Below are 22,285 nucleotides of genomic sequence, written 5' to 3'. Positions count from 1 at the left end.
AAACTAAAAGAATAAGACAGTAGAATGTATAAAATAGACCATTGTGGCAGGATGAGGCTCGACTCCAGAGGTTGGTAAAACACGTCTTTATTCCGTGACAGCGGAATCCAACTGACTAAAAGAACTGACGGTTGACCACAAACCGTTGAACAGAAAACAAACACACGTTGCTAAGCAACCAAATAAATGCTTGTGACCACGCCCCCTTCCATACAGTCCTGATGGGTGCGAGGTCCGTTATTGTGTCCGCCACACAGCCCCCCCAGAACACCCAGAAGGTTGTCCTTGGAAGGGCCTATCAGTCCCTCACTGGTGGCTTAATCAGCCGACCATAACGGCTGCGCCGTCCTTCCTGTACCACCACAGGAGCATCAGTCCGTCCTTCCTGTACCACCACAGGAGCATCAGTGTGAGCAGGATGCTGCGGAGAAAAAATAACAGTCTTCAGTGGTAAATTAGAACGTCCATCCTTTGCAGCGTCGACAGGAGGTCTCAGTGGAGGGCGTCCACGACGGGGGACCTGGGCCGGGACCACAGCTTCATCCGCTACAGTGTGTGCGGGTTTAAGCCTGTGTAGTGCAACGTGTTCTTTGCGGCCTCCTAGGTCTAACAAAAAAACCTTAGGGCCTCTCTCAAGGACTCTAAAGGGGCCGTCGTATGGAGGCCGTAGAGGAGAGTGATGAGCATCATGCCGCACGAAGACAAACTGAGCCGACTTGAGCTCCGATGGAATGAATGTTCGCGGAAAACAGTGGTGAATGGGCCCCGGGGTTAAAAAACGATTTGATGCGAAGGGACCGCTTGCTGGGTGAATTTGCGGAGCCGAGCTTTCAGGCAAAAATTCTCCAGGCACACGAAGTGGCTGACCGAACACGAGCTCTGCGGGCGACGCATTTAAATCTTCCTTCGGGGCCGTGCGCAAACCGAGCATGACCCACGATAAGCGGTCCACCCAGTTACCATCCGAGAGCGCAGCACGCAGTGCTGCTTTGAGGGACCTGTGAAAACGTTCACAAAGGCCATTAGCTTGTGGGTGGTATGCAGTGGTACGGTGTACCTGCACTCCCAAAGCTTCTGCCAACGACGACCAAAGTTCTGAAATAAACTGGGGGGCTCTGTCAGACGTGATGTCAGACGGGACACCGAAACGTGAGACCCAGGCACCCAGAAAAGCCTTCTAGAAAAAAACGAAAATGACGGGTGGCGAGGTACAGCGCCAACAACTCACAGTCAAAAACACTATACTTTCGCTCACTTTCACGTCGGGGTCACCAATGTGGCAGGATGAGGCTCGACTCCAGAGTTGGTAAAACACGTCTTTATTCCGTGACAGCGGAATCCAACTGACTAAAAGAACTGACGGTTGAACACAAACCGTTGAACAGAAAACAAACACACGTTGCTAAGCAACCAAATAAATGCTTCTGACCACGCCCCCTTCCATACAGTCCTGATGGGTGCGAGGTCCGTTATTGTGTCCGCCACACCATAAATAACGACTAAAATATTTAGATAAAACATGAGATTAAACAAAAATAAAATATGATAAAAAAGGATAAACTAAATATAAAACAGAGCAGTAAGATCCAAAAGCCTGATTAAAGAGATGAGTCTTGAGCCTCTTTTTAAAAACATCAACAGTCTCTGCGGCCCTGAGATTCTCCGGGAGGCTGTTCCACAATCGGGGACCATAAAAACTGAATGCCGCCTCCCCGTGTATCCTAGTTCTAACTTTTGGTTTAGTGGAGGGAGACATCTCATTACTAATATGATCTGACAGAAGATTCCTAAATTGATTAATACATAGATTGGACTTTTGTTTCCAGTTCATTAGAATAGTTTTCTTTTGTTAATTGCTTGATTGCATTGTAGTACATTCCGTGAACAGTCACTGAACTCTCACTCAGCTTGTTCACTCAACTCTTCCTCCATAACCTCCATGAAATTGTGCGGTTCAATGTAACCACTTACTGCAGAGTGAGGAACCTCAACGTGCAGGAACTCCGTTAGTATACACAGCTTTTTGGGGAAACACAGAGACGTCTCACTGACACCAAGGTCAAAGAGGGGGTAAAGTTTACTTTCATCTCCCGATCAGCTGTGAGACTCAACAGTCTGACATCAGCGTTTTCCTGTGGGAGGAAACTAAAAGGTTTAAAATCAGTGGCAGACTCACATTTCGGTTCATTCGAGCTCAGTCCCCACAGTCACACAACCTGAAGTCTCCCACCTGGTTCTACCATCTCTAAAGGTGAGAGTGGTAAGAAAATGCACCGTGAGTAATTGGTCCAGGTCGTCCTGGGAAAGAGGACCTTTTTCTGCGTAAAACGGAGACCATGAAGAACTCCACTCAGGTTTCATGTTTCACTCTTGCCGCTTACTTTGATACCAAGAACTTTAAATATTTATTGGTTATGATTATTGTGATTTTATATGCATTCATCATCTGTGGTAACGTTCTGCTCATTGTGGTCATCTGCTGTAACCGAAGTCTCCATGAACCCATGTACATGTTCCTGGTCAGTCTGTTTGTGAACGAGCTGTACGGCAGCACCGGCTTGTTTCCTATGCTGCTGGTTCAGATTTTGTCTGACGTTCACACCGTTTCTGTTCCCCTGTGTTTCCTGCAGGTCTTTTGTCTTCATACTTATGGAAGTGTTGAATTTGCTAACTTAGCCATCATGTCTTATGACAGATATGCAGCCATTTGTTTTCCTCTGCACTACAGCACACTGATGACAGTGAAGAAAGTTGCTCTTCTAGTTGCAGCTGCTTGGTTAACATCTTTTCTTTCAATAGGTATCACAACATCTTTGAGTTTCTCTTTGCAGTTCTGTGGGAACGTCATTGATAAAGTCTACTGTGATAACTACTCTGTGGTGAAACTTGCTTGCTCTGACACCAAAGTAAATAATATTTATGGACTTATTTCCTTGGCTTTCATTATCTGTGCTCCGGTTATTTTCATCCTTTACAGCTACATGAGGATCCTAAAAGTGTGTTATTGTGGCTCCAAAGAGACCCGACAGAAAGCCGTCAGCACCTGCACGCCTCACCTGGCGTCTCTGATCAACTTCTCTGTTGGTTCTTTGTTTGAGATTTTACAGAGCAGGTTTGACATGAGCAGAGTTCCCAACATGCTGCGAATCTTTCTGTCCCTTTACTTTCTGACGTGTCAACCTCTCTTTAACCCCGTACTGTACGGCCTGAAAATGTCCAAAATACGTAAACTATGTAAAAGCCTGATTTCTGTAAAAATTATCAATATAGTTAACTAGTTCAAACTACTTAATCATGTTTTTGACTTATAAAACTCCATGTTATCTGAAGTATGTTTAATGTTTTGGAAATGGAAATTAAAGAGTTCAGTTCTTACCAAATATTTTTTTAAATATTGAAGAACAAGATGCTCATTATGTATGATTGTATTGAGTTTTTTGTAAGTGTCAGAACTTCAATAGATAATAGGTCTATGCAGTATATTGAATGTTTTTCAGAAATTTATTATAAAACGGTAATAAGCTAAGCTTCAGCCTACAACTTTTCAGTCTTGTTTTGTTTATGTATTTTGGTCTAATGCAATATTAGCATTAACTTCATGTTTATTTGTTGCTTTCTTTACTTCCATTTCTTTTGTGTTTGAATTCTTAATTTGGAAATGACAGGAACAAACAAACAAACAAACAAATACGCAAACAGCTGTTATTCTTCAACCCTCATATGGTTGTACATGTATATGTACAACCATGTCCTCTCCCTCTGCTCTTCAGGTTTTTATACAAGCTAATGGACGTTAACATTAGAGCTAGCCAGTTAGGTTAAGTCACAAGGTTGGTAAACGTTGGCTGCGCTGTTTATTACCTTGCTCTACGCTGACTTTATTAATTCCAGCTTCACCATCACCACCTTTTTTAAAATATTTGTGTAGAGAATCTCTGAGGCCTCTATTTTCTTCTTCTCTTCTTCTCTTTTCTCTTCTTTTCTGAGCACCAGACTTGTGCTGACCGGACATTTTGAGTGCACTGAACTTCAAATTAAATGATAACATCAAATTTTGATCAGCGGCCAAACCATTTCTGTGTTGGGGTGTGGGGGTTCTTGAACACTATTTCACAGACAATTAGGAAGAAAACAAATAACAAGCTTTTATGTAACTCAAATACTACATATTTTTTCCACAAATAGGCATATTTTGAAACATTTTGAAAAATGATTCCATAATTAAAAAAAAAAAAAAATTAATGAGGGCCCAGCGTGTCTTATGGTCTGACGAGACTAAACTAGAGCTCTTTGGCCACAGGCACACTGCTTACGTTTGGAGAAAAAAAGGACAGGCATTCAACCCAAAGAACACCATCCCCACAGTGCAGCATGGTGGTGGGAGTATTATGCTGTGGGGATGCTTCAGTGCATCTGGAACAGGAAATCTTGTCAAGGTGGATGGAATCATGAATAAAGAAAAATATTTTGCTATTTTGAAAGAGAACCTTAGGCAGTCAGCTGTGAAACTGGGTCTGAGACGTCACTTCATCTTCCAACATGACAAGGATCCTAAACACACCTCCCTCTTGGTGAAGAACTATCTCCAGATGACCAAAGTGAATGTCATTGTCATTGCACAAAGCCCTGACTTAAATCCAATAGAAAATCTGTGGGGTGACCTAAAGAAACAGGTCCATGCCAGGCACCCATCAAATCTAGAGGAACTGGAGAGATTTGCCAAAGAAGAATGGGCCAGGATTCCTCAAATGAAGTGTGAGAGACTTGTTGTAAACTACAACAAATGTCTGCAGGCAGTAATACAGCAAAAAGGATACACAATTGACTAGGGTGTGGGGGGCTAATAATGTTGACCCTGGTAGTTCTTGTGTTTTGTACAATATCTTCATTTCTGAGTGGAATATAAAATAGTGTAAGCATCCAAAATACAACTACGAAGTCTACAAAAAGCTGTGTTCAGTTTATTTTGCTCTGGTTAATATCACTTGGAAAACACTTAGAAAACAAGCACTATTTGGTAAGGGGGCTAATAAAATCATCCTCAACTGTATATATATATGTGTATGTATATATATATATATATATATATATATATATATATATATATATATATATATGTAATTTTTCCCGATCCAATCACTTTTTTTGGCTCCCGATACATTTCTGATACTTTTTCCCAATCACATACATTTTCGCAATTAATTTAAAAAAAAAGAAAAAAACTCAAATTATCCCAAGTTTCTTTTATTGTCCATTGGAGAAATACATGGACAGATATTTAAACAAAGCTTATCAGCACTGGTGCCACAAAATGTAAAAACATGCAACATAATTGTAAACTAAAATAAAAAGTGCAGAATAGTGCAATGACAAAAATAAATTAAAGCTGCAAGCAGCGATGAACGGGCCCTCGCACTCACGGCCACCGCCCCCCATAAGCATATCAGAAATGACACCACTTACGACTTCCTATCAACCAATCAGAAGAAGGGGCGGGGCTAATTCAGGCCAATGAAGGTCAAGGACTCCATACAGAAACTGATGACACCACCCACGACTCTCTATGTCAAACCATTCAAAAGTTATAGCAGAAAATCGGGACAACCAATCAGAAGAAGGGGCGGGGCTAATTAAGGCCAAAGAAGCTCAAGGACTCAATACAGAGTCCCATGACACCACCCACGACTCTCTATTTCAAAACATTCAAAAGTTATAGCAGGAAATAGGGACAACCAATCAGAAGAAGGGGCAGGGCTAATTTTCACCAATTATAGTCAAGGACTCAATACCGAGTCCCGTGACACCACCCACGACTCTTTATGTCAAACCTGTCAACATTTATGGCAGAGAAAAGTATTCTAGGGGGCGCTGTGGAGTTGTAAGGCCACGCCCATTAATGCAAACCATGAAATATCAAATTTATCGCCAGGCCTTGCTTGCATCAAAAATTTGGTGACTTTTGGAGAACTATCAAATATGGACCAATCAGATGAAGGGGAGGTGCGCTTTTTGGCGTCTAGCGTCGCCACGGTAACACTTTTGAAAGAGAAAAGTAATGCGCGTAGTCGCAAGATGGAGACGCACATTTTGATGTATAACACACCTGGATGCACGTTACGGTTCGGGCCGTATTAACTGCCGAAGGAATGGCATAAAGTGTCCAAAATTACATGATTAATTCAAAATGGCCGACTTCCTGTTCGGTTTCGGCCATGGCGCCAAGAGACTTTTCTTTAAGTTGCGACATGATACAGGTGTGTACCGATTTTCGTGCATGTACGTCAAACCGTGTTGTGGGTCTTGAGGCACAAAGTTTTCCGGGGGGCGCTGTTGAGCCATTTTGCCACGCCCATTAATACAAACCATGAAATATCAAATTTATCGCCAGGCCTACCTTGCATGCAAAATTTGGTGACTTTTGGGGAACTATCAAATATGGACCAATCAGATGAAGGGGGTTGGCGTCTAGCGTCGCCACGGTAACACTTTTGAGAGAGAAAAGTAATGCGCATAGTCGCAGGATGGAGACGCACATTTTGATGTATAACACATCTGGGTTCACGATACGGTTCGGGCCGTATTAATTCTCGAAGGAATGGCATATATTGCTCCAAAATTACGCGATTAATTCAGAATGTTCAAAATGGCCGACTTCCTGTTCGGTTTCGGCCATGGCACCAAGAGACTTTTCTTTAAGTTGCGACATGGTACAGGTGTGTAGCGATTTTCGTGCATGTACGTCAAACCATATCGTGGGGCTTGAGGCACAAAGTTTTCAAGGGGGCGCTGTTGAGCCATTTTGCCACGCCCATTAATGCAAACCATTAAATATCAAATTTTTCGCCAGGCCTGGCTTGCGTGCAAAATTTGGTGACTTTTTGGGCACGTTTAGGGGGGCAAAAAGGCCCTCCTTTCGTCAGAAGAAAAATAAAAAGAAAGAAAGAATTCCTACAGATACAATAGGGCCTTCGCACTGTAAGTGCTTGGGCCCTAATTAAAGCTGTGAGCAGCGATGAACGGGCCCTCGCACTCATGGCCACCGACCCCCATAAGCATTTCAGAAATTACACCACCCACGACTTCCTATGTCAAACCATTCAAAAGTTATAGCAGAAAATAGAGCCAACCAATCAGAAGAAGGGGCGGGGCTAATTTTCACGAATTATGGAAAAAGGACTCAATACCAAGTCCGATGACACCACCCACGACTCTTTACGTCAAACCATTCAATTCAATTCAATTTCAATTCAATTTTATTTATATAGCGTCTAATACAACAGAGTTGTCTCTAGACGCTTTCCAGAGACCCATACCCAGAACATGCCCCCGGAGCAGTTATTACATAAACAATGGCAGGTAAAAACTCCCCTAGTGGGAGAAAAACCTTAAGCCAAACAGTGGCAAGGAAAAACTCCCCTTTAGGAGGGAAGAAACCTTGAGCAGGACCAGGCTCCATTCAAAAGTTATGGCAGAGAAAAGTATTCTAGGGGGCGCTGTTGAGCCGTTAGGCCATGCCCATTAATGCAAACCATGAAATATCAAATTTATCACCAGGCCTGGCTTGCATGCAAAATTTGGTGACTTTTGGGGAACTATCATATATGGACCAATCAGATGAAGGGGGGGCGCGTTTTTTGGCATCTAGCGTCGCCACGGTAACGCTTTTGAATGAGAAAAGTAATGTGCGTTGTCGCAGGATGGAGACGAACATTTTGATGTATAACACACCTGGGTGCACGTTACGGTAAGGAATGGCATAAATTGCGCCAAAAATTACGCTATTAATTCAAAATGTTCAAAATGGCCGACTTCCTGTTCGGTTTCGGCCATGGCGCCAAGAGACTTTTCTTTAAGTTGCGACATGATACAGGTATGTACCGATCTTCGTGCATGTACGTCAAACCGTATTGTGGGGCTTGAGGCACAAAGTTTTCTAGGGGGCGCTGTTGAGCCATTTTGCCACGCCCATTAATGCAAACCATGAAATATCAAATTTTTCGCCAGGCCTGGCTTGCGTGCAAAATTTGGTGACTTTTTGGGCACGTTTAGGGGGGCAAAAAGGCCGTCCTTTCGTCAGAAGAAAGAAAGAATAAAGAAAAATTCCTACAGATACAATAGGGTCTTCGCACTGTAAGTGCTTGGGCCCTAATTAAAGCTGTGAGCAGCGATTAACGGGCCCTCGCACTCATGGCCACCGCCCCCCATAAGTATATCAGAAATGACACCACTCACGACTTGCTATGTCAAACCATTCAAAAGTTATGGCAGAAAAAGGAACAATTAAATATCAACCAATCAGAAGAAGGGGCGGGGCTAATTTTCACTAATTATGGTCAAGGACTCAAAACCGAGTCTGATGACAACACCCACGACTCTCTATGTCATACCATTCAAGTTATAGCAGAAAAAAGGGACAACCAGTCAGAAGAAGGGGCGGGGCTAATTCAGGCCAATGAAGGTCAAGGACTCAATACCGTGTCCGATGACACCACCCACATGTCATTATCACAACCCGTTAAAAATTTATGGCAGAGAAAAGTTTTCTAGGGGGCGCTGTTGAGCCGTTAGGCCACGCCCATTAATGCAAACCATGAAATATCAAATTTATCGCCAGGCCTAGCTTGCGTGCAAAATTTGGTGACTTTTGGGGAACTATCAAATATGGACCAATCAGATGAAGGGGAGGGTGCGCTTTTTGGCGTCTAGCGTCGCCACGGTAACGCTTTTGAAAGAGAAAAGTAATGCGCGTTGTCGCAGGATAGAGACGCACATTTTGATGTATAACACATGTGTGTGCATGTTACTGTTCGGGCCATATTAACGGCCGAAGAAATGGCATAAATTGTGCCAAAATTATGCGATTAATTCAAAATGTTCAAAATGGCCGACTTCCTGTTCGATTTCGGCCATGGCGCCAAGAGACTTTTCTTTAAGTTTCGACATGATACAGGTGTGTACCGATTTTCGTGCATGTACGTCAAACCGTATTATGGGGCTTGAGGCAAGTTTTCTAGGGGGCGCTGTTGAGCCATTTTGCCACGCCCATTAATGCAAACCATTAAATATAAAATTTTTCGCCAGGCCTGGCTTGCATGCAAAATTTGGTGACTTTTGGGGCACGTTTAGGGGGGGAAAAAGGCCCTCATTTCGTCAGAAGAATAATAAAGAAAAATTCCTACAGTGCGAAGGCCAATTATTATCACCAATTATGGTCAAGGACTCAAAACAGAGTCCGATAACACCACCCACGACTCTCTATATCAAACCAATCAAAAGTTATGGCAGAAAATAGGAACTATCACATATCGACGAATTAGAAGAAGGGGCAGGGCTAATTTGCACCAATTATGGTCAATGACTCAAAACCATGTCTGATGACACTACCCACAAATCTTTATGTCAAACCATTCAAAACTTATTGCAGAAAGTAGGAACTATCAAATATGGACCAATCAGAAGAAAGGGGGCACGCTTGTTGGCGTCTATCGTCGCCACGGTAACGCTTTTGATTGAGAAAAGTAATGCGCATCCTCACAGGATGGAGACGCATATTTTGATGTATAACACACCTGGGTGCGCATTACGGTTCGGGCGAAGAAGCGGCCGAAGAAATGGCAGAAGAAATGGTATAAATTGCGCCTAAATTACACAATTAATTCAAGATGGCCGACTTCCTGTTCGGTTTCGGCCATGGCGCCAAGAGAATTTTCTTTAAGTTGTGACATGATACCGGTGTGTAGCGATTTTCGTGCATGTACGTCAAACCGTATTGTGGGGCTTGAGGCACGAAGTATTGTAGGGGGCGCTGTTGAGTCATTAGCCCATGCCCATTAATGCAAACCATTAAATATCAAATGTTTCGCCAGGCCTGGCTTGGTGCAAAATTTGGTGACTTTTAGGGCACGTTTAGGGGGGCAAAAAGGCCCTCATTTCGTCGGAAAAATAAAAACGAGAAAACAATAGGGCCTTCGCACTGTAAGTGCTCGGGCCCTAATAAATTTAACTTCAAACGAGGTAGTTGAATGATATCCAGTCAAACTCACAAACACAGGAAAATTAAAATACTTTTTGGCTTAACCTTAGTGCAACATTCAGAATGGCATGAAGTGAATAGCAGAAGCTAAATGCAAGGTGAACATATATACAATTTCATAATTCAAACATGTAAACCATGTTATATTGTTACGTCCCCATGGGCAAAAGGTAATGAGGAGAGTAACACAGGTGGGAACCGAAGGATAAAATAGGAGGAGACCAATGTTTCAAAAGAGCCGAGGCGCATTTATTAAGAAAAAACAACATAAAGCGGGCTCCCCCCCACTAGGAGAGCCGATAAGCTGGTCTGCCAGACCTCAACCACAGCAGCCTGGAGAAAACCTGCCACACACACGGCTTCGTCATACACAAAGGCCCACACAGAGGCCGAACTGCAGCTCCCCCCAGGTATTTGTAGCTGGCCACTCCCAATCATGGCTGCTTGGCTGCAGGTGTGATCAATGAGTGGGAAGGCAGGGAGCGGGACCTGGGAAGAGGCAGAGCAGAGCAACCACACACACACACAAACAGACACAGAGGCCACAGGGCCGTAACACCCCCCCCCATAAAAACAAACCCCTCCGGGTTTTTTATTGTGCAATAACTGGCTCACCCACGGGACAGCGCGTCCGCCACGACGTTGTCTGCCCCTTTCTTGTGCCGGATCTCGATGTTAAGGCCCTGCACTAACAGAGCCCAGCGCATCAGGCGCTGGTTGTGGTTGTACATACGTGAGAGGAACACCAGAGGGTTATGGTCAGTGTACACAATCACTGGAGAGGAACTGGAGCCAACATACACCTCGAAATGCTGGAGGGCCAGTAGCATCGCCAGCGTCTCCTTCTCGATGGTGGAATAGTTCAGCTGATGGCGCTTGAACTTCACTGAAAAGTAGCATACTGGATGGTTCACTTCACCCTCGCCCTCCTGCAGTAGCACAGCACCAGCCCCGGAAGCACTGGCATCCACCTCAAGTTTAAAGGGAAGAGCAAAGTTAGGAGCAGATAAAACAGGGGCACTGCAGAGGAGAGACTTAGCGGCTTCGAAGGCTGTCTGACATTCCCCATCCCACGTGAATGGCACAGCAGGGCTACACAGCCTGGTGAGCGGAGCAACCACCACAGAGAAGTTCCTACAGAAACAGCGATAGTAGCCAGTCACGCCCAGGAAACGGCGGAGCTCCCGCCTGGTAGTGGGAGCTGGGTAGGACAGCACCGCCGCGACCTTTGCATCCACAGGACGCACCCGGCCATGCCCAACCCGTTTCCCTAGATAGGTGATGGTTGCTTTACCAAACTCACATTTAGCAAGGTTAAGGGTCAAAGAGGCTGCAGCAAGCCGATCAAACACCACTGCCAGACTAGAGAGATGTTCCTCCCAGACGGTGGAATACACTACCACATCGTCCAGGTACACTTTACACTGAGGCACGTCCCCCAACACTATCTGCATCAGACGCTGGAATGTAGCGGGTGCATTCCTCATTCCGAAGGCCATCACCGTGTACTGCAAGAAATGGTCGGGGGTCACAAAGGCAGAGATGTCAGAAGCCCTAGCGGTCAGAGGTACCTGCCAGTACCCTTTCAGCAGATCTAGTTTCGTTATCACCGTAGCTGGACCAATACAGTCTATACAGTCTTCCACACGGGGCAAAGGGAAAGAGTCTGGCACAGTCACTGCATTGACCTTGCGGAAGTCTGTGCAAAAACGTGGAGTACCATCAGACTTCGGAACCAGCACACACGGGGAACTCCACGGACTGTGGCTAGGCTTAGCTAACCCATTCTGCAACAGGTACGCAGCCTCCTTTTTCAGGACCTCCCGCTTTCCAACCGGACAGCGATAAGGATGCTGCTTGATGGGTGTGGCAGACCCAACGTCAATATCATGCTGGAGAACAGTGGTACATGAAGGCACATCATTAAACAGAGCAGGATAGGCGTGGAGCAGCTGGACAACACCATCCCGCTGCCACTCTGGGAGGTAAGATAATTGTGACCCAACAGTTGATAGAAACTGAGAATTAGACAACCTGCCACTCTGCTGACCATCTGACAGCACTGCCAAACCATCATCCGGCTCAGTCCCATCACAGATCAGAGAGACAGACGGCCCATCAGGGGCCGTGCCCCCCAAGGTGGGTCCCTGCCTCCCTGGACCAGCTTCCCTGGAATTATAAGATTTTAGCATGTTAATATGACACAAGCGCTTCTTCCTCCTCCGTTCAGGGGTGGCGATGACATAGTCAGTGTCAGATACCTTGCTCTCCACAACATATGGCCCCGAGAAGCGGGCCGTGAGAGCAGAACCAGGCACTGGCAACAATACCAAAACTTGGTCCCCAGGCTGGAACTGACGCCTGACCGCTTTCCTGTCATACCGGGTCTTCATGCTACGCTGGGTGGAAGAAAGAGCCCCCCTTGCCAGTTTCGAGGCACTCCGCAGTCGCTCCCTACACTGAGAGACGAAATCTGCCACCTCCACTTTGGCAGGTGGGACAGACATAAATCGCTCTTTCAACACCTTCACAGGTCCACGCACATTGTGACCAAACACAAGCTCAGCCGGACTGAAACCAAGGGATTCTTGCTTAGCATCACGAATGGCAAAGAGTACAAAGGGAACCCCCTCATCCCAACTATTTCCGGTGTCACAACAGTATTTACGCAGCATACTCTTCAGGGTCTGATGCCAACGTTCAAGCGCACCTTGAGACTCAGGGTGGTAAGCGCTGGACACTGAATGGGAGACACCTAAAGACTGCAAAGCCTGTTTGAAAGTTCTGGAGAGAAAGTTACTTCCCTGGTCGGTTTGCACAACCTTGGGGAGCCCAAATGTGGTGAAAAATTTGGTCAAAGCCTTAGTGATAGCTGGGGCAGTAATCCTCCTAAGAGGGATGGCCTCAGGAAACCGGGTGGAAACGCACGTTAGAGTCAGAAGGAACTGGTTGCCAGACTTTGTACGGGGCATCGGACCTACACAGTCTACCAGGACGCGTTCGAACGGTTCACCCCAGGCTGGGATGGGGTGCAGAGGGGCTGGGGGAACAACCTGATTCGGTTTTCCTACAACCTGGCAGGTACAGCAGGTTTTACAAAAACGCACAACGTCAGCCTTCAACCCAGGCCAGAAGAAGTGCCTGAGGATACGGTCATAGGTTTTGGTTATGCCCAAATGACCGGACCACAGATGTTCATGAGCCAATGCCAGCACATGCTGACGGCAGTTGGTAGGAAGCACTATCTGGTACACGGTAGCCCAATCTTCACCTGCACCACCTGGCCGTGAAACCCATCGACGCATCAGCATACCATTGTCAAGCAGAAAAGACTGCTGCTCACCACACTTGGCGCCACCAGCAGCAGCGGCAAAACACTTGGCTAGCGACCTGTCCTCTTTCTGAGCCCCAATAAGTGCCTCACGAGTCAGTGGCATGGGCACACTGTCAGCTACAGGCCCAACCACACCCTCAGACCCCTGAGAGACGCAGTTCTCGAACTCACCCACAGGGGAGAGCTCCTCACTAGACAGGGAAGCAAACAGGGTGTCCGACAAGTTAACCTCCTGGGCCTGCTTTCTGGCTTGTGCCCTAGTCAGAACACTAGCTGTGAACACCCCTGGATGGCGTTCAGCAAGTTCATCAGGCCCAGACTCCGCAATAGGAACACCAACAACCTCAGGCGGGGGACACACTTTACCCCCAGCTATGTCGTTCCCCATGATGAAATCCACCCCATCGATTGGGAAACAGGGGCGGACAGCTACTGGGAAGAAACCAGTGACAAGGTTAGTCTTTATGTGCACCCGATGGAGGGGAGCAGGCACAAAACTCATCCCAATGCCCCTGACTATCGTGCTCACACCACATGCCGACCTCTCACCCAAAGGCAACGCACTGGACAGGATAAAGGACTGAGAGCCCCCAGTGTCACGTAGCACCGTAACTGGGCGCTGGTCTTCTGGATTACCTGTGAGAGACACATGACCAACAAAGATAAATGGCTTAAAACAGTCATCAGGAACTTTCTGAGCAGCAGGCTGACCCCCATCAAGCTCAGTTTTGATCAACCCCACCCCTTTCGGCTGCCTTTGAACTGTGGCTTGTTGCTGCTGACGTTTCAAAGTTAAACACTCCGCTACCAGGTGGCCAGGCTTGTGGCAGAAGAAACACTGCCTATCTGTCCTCACACTCAACCGGGAGGACGGGACATGAGGGACCTGCTTATCAGTGGCCCTCTCAGACAACTCACGGGGGGAAGACTCACGTTTAGTGAACACTGCCTTGTGTGTGAGGGCGAACTCGTCAGCCAAGGAGGCTGCTTGCTGTAGAGTCGCTACCTTCTGTTCATTGAGGTAGACCACCGTACGCTCTGGAACACAGGCCTTAAACTCCTCCAACAGCATGAGCTCACGCACAGACACATAGTCTTCAGCCTTACAGGCAGCACACCAACGGTCAAAAAGAATCACTTTCTCCCTAGCAAAGTCAGAGTATGTCTGACCGGAGGTCTTTCTGAGGTTGCGGAACCGCTGTCGGTAGGCTTCTGGGACTAGCTCGTACACACGAAGTATAGCGCCTTTCACCTTCTCATACAAAAGGCTGTCTTCCACAGAGAGGGAAGCACACGCCTCCTGAGCCTTTCCAGTCAACTTACACTGCAGCAGGATGGCCCACACGTCAGCTGGCCAGTGTAGGGCGGTAGCTATTCGCTCAAACGCACCAAAGTATGACTCTACTTCAGACTCTCGGAAGGCAGGAACTAGAGAAATATGTCTACTGATGTCAAAGCCGGGAGGGTGGTATGCAGGAGACTGTGTACCTACAGCAGGAGCGCTGACAGGGGTCTCACTGCCCTGCAGCTCCAGCTGACGCATCCTAACCGCAGTCTCTGCTTCCAACTCCAACTTCTTCACCTGTAGCCTAAGCTCACGCTCCTCTTTCCGTTCCTGAGCCTCACGCTCCTCTTTCCGTTCCTGAGCCTCTACCTGGAGACGAGCAATACGCAGCTTCACCCGGGCATCTAGCCTAGAGCCAGGAGTAGACCCAGCAGAGAGGGGGTCAAAGCGTGGCATCGTGAACGGCTTCTCTTCACCCTCACCATCACTGCTGTTCCCCTGTTCGCTGGGAGCGGAGCGCCCCTCAGCCCCTTCTCCACCCTGAGAAACAGAGCCGCTCGCACCCGAGGGCTCTGCCACAACAGAAGCCCCCTCCCCTTGGTCCACAATCGCCACTGGAGGCAGGTGAATACCCTTGTCAACCATCCCCTTTAAAACAGCATCCCTAAGCTCTCCCTTACGGAGCGCAGTGGAGACAGGAATGCCATAATGCTTAGCAATAGCATGCAGGTCCTCCCTTCGACATGCTTCTAGCAAGCTCAGAGTGGGGTTAGCCACAAACACAACCAGGTCGAAGGCAGCCATGCTCGCCAGGACACCAAACACACAACACAATTACACACTATACACCACGTCCTCACTGGACTAGCCACACAAGGCTACCACACCACAGGCTACCGACTAGCCTGTTGAGCACCAATACAATAGCCCTGAGCTAACCAAGTGAACAGCAAAGCCACTGCTAGGCTGAAACAACTGGCTTAGCACTCAACACACCTGTGAGTCACCCACCAGTGATGAACAGAATGCACTTAGATGCCTGCAAACACACACAGCCCAACCTGACCAGAAACAAACTTCCCCAGAACCTACCTAACCAAAACTATACCTGGCTTAGCTGTCTTCTGGAGCGTGCCGGGCTCGGGGCCACTTGAAAGGCCACACATCAGCGGCCTGAGCCCTGAAATGCCTACCCCCACCAGGGAATTGAATCCCCACCCAGGATTTGCTCCGAAAACAAAAAAGACAAAATAATAAACGAGTGCCCGCAGGAAGGACGACTGAGTCAGCCCAGCTGGACACTCAGCTCAATCATCTACTTCTGGGGAGGCAGTTCACACAATGGCCAGGCCAGACAAAATCAGCAGACATCAAACACACCTGCCCAACACCAGCAACAACTCACCACCACCAAACAATGACCCACTCGTTATCCTTCGTATCCCGAACGAGCCCCCAAATATGTTACGTCCCCATGGGCAAAAGGTAATGAGGAGAGTAACACAGGTGGGAACCGAAGGATAAAATAGGAGGAGACCAATGTTTCAAAAGAGCCGAGGCGCATTTATTAAGAAAAAACAACATAAAGCGGGCTCCCCCCCACTAGGAGAGCCGATAAGCTGGTCTGCCAGACCTCAACCACAGCAGCCTGGAGAAAACCTGCCACACACACGGCTTCGTCATACACAAAGGCCCACACAGAGGCCGAACTGCAGCTCCCCCCAGGTATTTGTAGCTGGCCACTCCCAATCATGGCTGCTTGGCTGCAGGTGTGATCAATGAGTGGGAAGGCAGGGAGCGGGACCTGGGAAGAGGCAGAGCAGAGCAACCACACACACACACAAACAGACACAGAGGCCACAGGGCCGTAACATATATATATATATATATATATATATATATATATATATATATATATATATATATATATATATATATATATATACTGTATATACGCCCACATTTTTAACTCTGAGCTCACTTTTATTCCACATATCAAAAACATAACAAAGATGGGTTTTTACCATATTAAGAACATAGCCAGAGTCCGCCTGTTTCTCTCTTAGGCTAGTACGGAGGTGCTAATGCATGCTTTTATCTCTTGTTGTTTGGATTATTGTAACGCCCTGCTCTCTGGTCTTCCCAAAAAGAACATGTACAACCTACAACTATTACAGAATTCAGCCGCACGCATGCTGACCAGGACCAGATGGAGGGAGCACATTACACCTGTTTTAAAATCGCTGCATTGGCTCCCCGTGCGCTTCAGGATCGATTTTAAGGTTCTTTTACTAGTTTTTAATTGTTTTAATAGTCTTGGGCCTTCTAATTTGTCTGCACTACTTTTACCCTATTGACCCTCGCGGACCCGGAGGTCCTCCGGCCTTTTAACGATACCAAAAGCTTGGCATTCAGTTATTATGGCCCGGGATTGTGGAACAGCCTCCCGGAGAACCTCAGGGCCGCAAAGACTGTTGATGTTTTTAAAAAGAGGCTCAAGACCCATCTCTTTAATCAGGCTTTTAACTGACTCATTTAACTCTTTATAATTTTCTATGCTCACCCCTAATTTTATTGGATCTTACTACTCTGTTTTATATTCATCTTTAGTTTATCCTGTTTTATCCTGTTTTATATTATCTGATTGTTTTATCTCAATGTTATATATTTAAATGTTTGAGTTGTTATTTATGGTCTATTTTATACATTCTATTGTCTGATTCTCTTAGGGCATTAATATGTTTTGTGTTTGTGTATTTGTTTTATGTAAAGCACTTTGTATTGCATTCTATGCATGAAAGGTGCTCTATAAATAAAGTTTGATTTGATTTGACTGAGGGGCGGATAGTGGACCATGCGGCGTTTGCATGGGTGGGGCTAATCTTTGGTTGGAGTTCCAATCTGGAATCACTGCTCTTTAAAACTTTGATTTATGGAGCCTGAAAAGTGAAAACATGACAGTTTAAGACCATTTTGAATCTCTGGGAGTCAGGAAAAGGAGAATATTGGACCGTCAATTCACACAGCCCGAAACTTAAAGGGAAGTAATGGACCAGTTTTGTGGACTGTTTTTAGTATATTTTTCCAACCTGGGTTTACGAATGAGTGTTTTAGTGTAATGCACCAGTACTACGCTCATGAAACCACAGCAGGTGCAGTTCAATCACTAATCAGAGTGTGCTGATGCATTCAAGAACCGCAGCATGGAAAATGAAACAAACAGGAGACTAAATGATCTTGTTTTGTAATAAAAACGCTTTTATTTCAAAGATGTAGTGTGGATTTTAAAAAAGAGAAAAATTGAGCAAAATCACATTGAAGAACAATTCGATTTTAACGTGATAATTCCACTAATAAAAACTAACATATATATGTACTGTATATACATATATACATAGACGTGTGTGTACCACACTTCTTTATTTTTCAGTCTGACATACAAACAGGAAATACAGAGATTACATTTGACCTAATATTAACTTACTAATTGTTTGGACAGTTATTGGCCATTTTTAAATAATAAGCATCAAAGAAAAAACAATGTAGCTTAAACCTCTTAATTCTACACATGTAGATAAAATACAGTAAATCATCAGTGTTCAGAATCAGGCCTGCAGAGCCGACGACCGACCCGTCAAGATGTCTGATGAGATGATGGACGGCTGGGTTCCTGGGTTTTCTGTTGGAATCTTAATGTGACTGGAAAACAGATAAGAACACCAAGAAAACCAAAAAACAACCCGGCTAGGGGTGCCTAGACTTTTGCCCTGTGCTAAATATGCACGGATGGCCTTGGGTATTTGCAGGAGTGCAGTCAAACGATCTGGATCACCTTCCCTCCGCCTAACAGAAGTTTGCACGTATCTCGTATTTTACTGAGTTTCAGCCCGTACATCAGCGGAGTAAGGAGCGGTTGGCACGTCAGGTAGTACAGCGATGAAAAAATGTCAAACACAGGCGACAGTCTGTTAAAACCCAACCTGCCCTCTAAGATCTGAAAACAGACACCGAAGGAAAAGTTGGCGATGGAGGCCAGGTGAGGCGTGCAGGTACTGATGGCTTTCTCTCGGGCCTGTTTGGATCCTGAAAAACAAATTTCTAAAATCTTCACATAAGTGAAGAGGATCAAAATCAAAGGAAAGACCATGGAGGTGACGGTGTAGATGAGACCATAAATGTTGTTAACTCTAGTATCAGAGCAGGCCTGTCTGACGATGGAGTAGTTTCCACAACAGACTTTGTTAATGACGTTCCCGCAGAGCTGTAACGATACACTCAGGGATATCAGAACCACGATGGCACAAAGAGGGATCAACCACGTAAGAGCAATGAGGACAACCACCTTTTTAGGGGTCATACTTGTGACGTACTGCAGAGGAAAGCAAATGGCCAGGTACCTGTCATAAGACATGACGGCCAAGATTAAAACTTCAGTACCTGCATAGGAGTAAACGCAGAAGATCTGCAGAAAACACAGAGGGAAAGAGACGGTGTGAACGTCAGAGAGGATCTGGACCAGCAACATAGGAAACAAGCCGGTGCTGCCGTACAGCTCGTTCACAAACAGACTGACCAGGAACATGTACATGGGTTCATGGAGGCTCCTGGTGCAGCAGATGGCCACGATGAGCAGTAGATTAGCACAGATGATGAGCAAATATAAACACAAGAGCATCAAAAAACACAAGTATTTATAAAGACCAATGTCCAAGTAGGCAGTGAGTGTAAAATATACAACCTGAGTAGAGTTAACCATGATGCTGTGGGTTCAGGAGGAGCTGTGTGAACGCCTGAAGCTCAATGTCGCCACTTTTATCCCTGCAGTCAGCTGACGTCCCCAGCAGCATGGTGAGCTCATTAGCAGCGAGACACCATGGTTTCTGACTCAACTAAAAGACAAAGAGAATTATCTTGTGGTGATTTAAGAATAATTTTATGCCTCTTTGTTTACATGAAGCTCTCAAACATCTAAGAATTCATTCAGAAGGTGAAACATTTACAAGAACAAAAGACAACAAAGTCAAGCCTTTGAGTTACCAGAAGCAGGATGACTGAGAGTCCACACCAGCAGAAACCTGCTAAATGACTCTAGTAGCCGCGGAAAGTGAAGGTCAAAGTCACTCTTGACGATCAATAAAACTGTCAACGCCAACCAAGTAACAACACAGCTGACAATTTTATATACCGATAGAAGGCCTAAAAGTCAGAAAAATGACCAGTAGAACTGGAATGGGACTAGTGGAGCTGAAACCAGGACTAGTAGAACTGGAACCAGGACTAGTAGAGCTGAGACCAGGACTAGTAGAGCTGAGACCACGACTAGTGGAGCTAAAACCAGGACTAGTGGATCAGTAACCAGAACTAGTGGAGCTGAGACCAGGACTAGTGGAGATTAGACCAGGACTAGTGGAGCTGAAACCAGGACTAGTAGAACTGGAATCAGGACTAGTAGAGCTGAAACCAGGACTAGTAGAACTGAAACCAGGACTAGTAGAGTAGAGCTGAGACCAGGACTAGTAGAGTAGAGATGAGATCAGGAATAGTAGAGCTAAAACCATGACTAGTAGAGCTAAAACCAGGACTAGTGGAGCTTAGACCAGGACTAATATTCAATTCTATTACAATTATCTATTTACTTCTATTACAACAGAAGTGACCCCTGAGCAATCATTACATACTAGAGAAGCTGTAAACCTGAAACCAGGACTATTGGACATGAATCCGGGACCAGTAGAACTGAAACAGGACCAGAGGACTTGTAACCAGGACAAGTGAAACTGAAACCAGTACAGGAGTATTAGAACTGAGGCCAGGAATAGTGAAGCAAAAAACCAGGACCAGTAAAAATGAAACAAAGTAGTAGAACTGAACTAGACAATTTCCTCGCAGAAATTTCGAAAGTGCCACAGCGGGCTGCTGCACATTTGTGTACATTTTTGTATTTTGCAAGCAATTAAGGTGAAGGACTCACATATCGGCCAATCAGAAGAAGGGGCGGGTCTATTTTGCACCAATGAAGGTCAAGGACTCAATACCAAGTCCTATGACACCACCCATGACTCTCTATGTCAAACCATTCAAAAGTTATTTTAATATCACATTTCGGCCAATCAGAAGAAGGGGCGGGGCTAATTTGCACCAATGAAGGTCAAGGACTCGATACAGAGTCCAATGACACCATCCTTGACTCTGTATGTCAAACCATTCAAAAGATATTGGACTATAACATATCGGCCAATCAGAAGAAGGGGCGGGGCTAATTTGCACCAATGAACGTCAAGGACACGATACAGAGTCCAATGACACCACCCATGACTCTCTATGTCAAACCATTCAAAAGTTATTTGATATCACATTTCGGCCAATCAGAAGAAGGGGCGGGGCTAATTTGCACCAATGAAGGTCAAGGACTCGATACTGAGTCCTATGACACCACCCATGACTGTATGTCAAACCATTAAAAAGATATTGGACTATAACGTATCGGCCAATCAGAAGAAGGGGCGGGGCTAATTTGTATATATAATATACAAATGTAAATATTTATATGTATTATAATAATAATATACATATATATCCCATGAACCTGTTCCCAGCAGGACTGGGGATCATGTAAGGTCAAAAGGTCAGGGTTCAGATTTCTCTATTTTCCAGGTTTAAGTATATGAAGTCTTTACTGACTGGGTCATGTGACCAGTCATGCTCAGTCTAATCAGTCAACAGCTGTGCTCTGGTTGCTAGGGGCAACAAGAACCTCGAAATGAGGAATGTTCCGGGTTCGCTTTGAGAAAACCCCAGGTTTTGCCTTGTGGAAGATCTCAAATAACTCTGATTTGTGAGAAAATCGTAGCTCCTAGCAGAAAGATAAAGACATCGTGAGAGACACGGAACCCGGCACATTCTGAAAATCTTAATTTTATTAAAAAATTCCTTAAAATGTGTTAGAAACGGCAGTACAAAAACAAAGTGAGATTTTTTTGAAGAAAACTTTTTATTACATTACGGTCAATGGAGACCGAGGCAGGAATTGGCGTGGCTGTTAGCCCCCCCGTTTAAATTTTGTGAATACCCCGCCTGTGAAAGTCACATTTTATGAATCCCAACACCTATGTCTACATTTTGACCAATAATTATTTGTCCAGCTTTTACGGTTCGGCCGTGAGCTTGAGTTACAAATAAAAATTATGGTTATTTTTTGAATGTTTCTCTCACTCTAAAAAATTAGAACTTTACTCTAGATTTGACAGAAAAGTGATTTCCAGCCCTCGCTTGAGCGCTCATATCTTGAAAGTGTACATTTTAGGAAAAAACTGTTTGGAGAGAGAAGAGAAGACTGGGGATCATGTAAGGTCAAAAGGTCAGGGTTCAGATTTCTCTATTTTCCAGGTTTAAGTATATGAAGTCTTTACTGACTGGGTCATGTGACCAGTCATGCTCAGTCTAATCAGTCAACAGCTGTGCTCTGGTTGCTAGGGGCAACAAGAACCTCGAAATGAGGAATGTTCCGGGTTCGCTTTGAGAAAACCCCAGGTTTTGCCTTGTGGAAGATCTCAAATAACTCTGATTTGTGAGAAAATCGTAGCTCCTAGCAGAAAGATAAAGACATCGTGAGAGAAACGGAACCCGGCACATT

At 45.4% G+C, this 22,285-nt stretch overlaps 2 protein-coding genes across 2 annotated transcripts; one reads left to right on the top strand and one right to left on the bottom strand.

The window, feature by feature from the left end:
• The first annotated feature begins 2,318 nt into the window (after positions 1-2,318).
• Positions 2,319-3,278, top strand: LOC133449560 (olfactory receptor 11A1-like). Its single transcript, XM_061728728.1, has one exon. The coding sequence runs from the start codon at positions 2,337-2,339 to the stop codon at positions 3,276-3,278; it is 942 nt and encodes a 313-aa protein (XP_061584712.1). The 5' UTR covers positions 2,319-2,336.
• Positions 3,279-18,466: 15,188 nt separating this feature from the next.
• LOC133449550 (olfactory receptor 11A1-like) lies at positions 18,467-19,408 on the bottom strand. The gene has a single exon (XM_061728716.1). The coding sequence runs from the start codon at positions 19,406-19,408 to the stop codon at positions 18,467-18,469; it is 942 nt and encodes a 313-aa protein (XP_061584700.1).
• Between the last annotated feature and the right edge of the window lie 2,877 nt (positions 19,409-22,285).

The sequence above is a fragment of the Cololabis saira genome, chromosome 1 (genome assembly GCF_033807715.1).
Source record: "Cololabis saira isolate AMF1-May2022 chromosome 1, fColSai1.1, whole genome shotgun sequence".
Taxonomy (NCBI): Eukaryota; Metazoa; Chordata; class Actinopteri; order Beloniformes; family Belonidae; genus Cololabis; species Cololabis saira.
The sequence above is the reverse complement of the archived record's forward strand: the minus strand, read 5'-3'. Positions and strand labels throughout refer to the sequence as shown.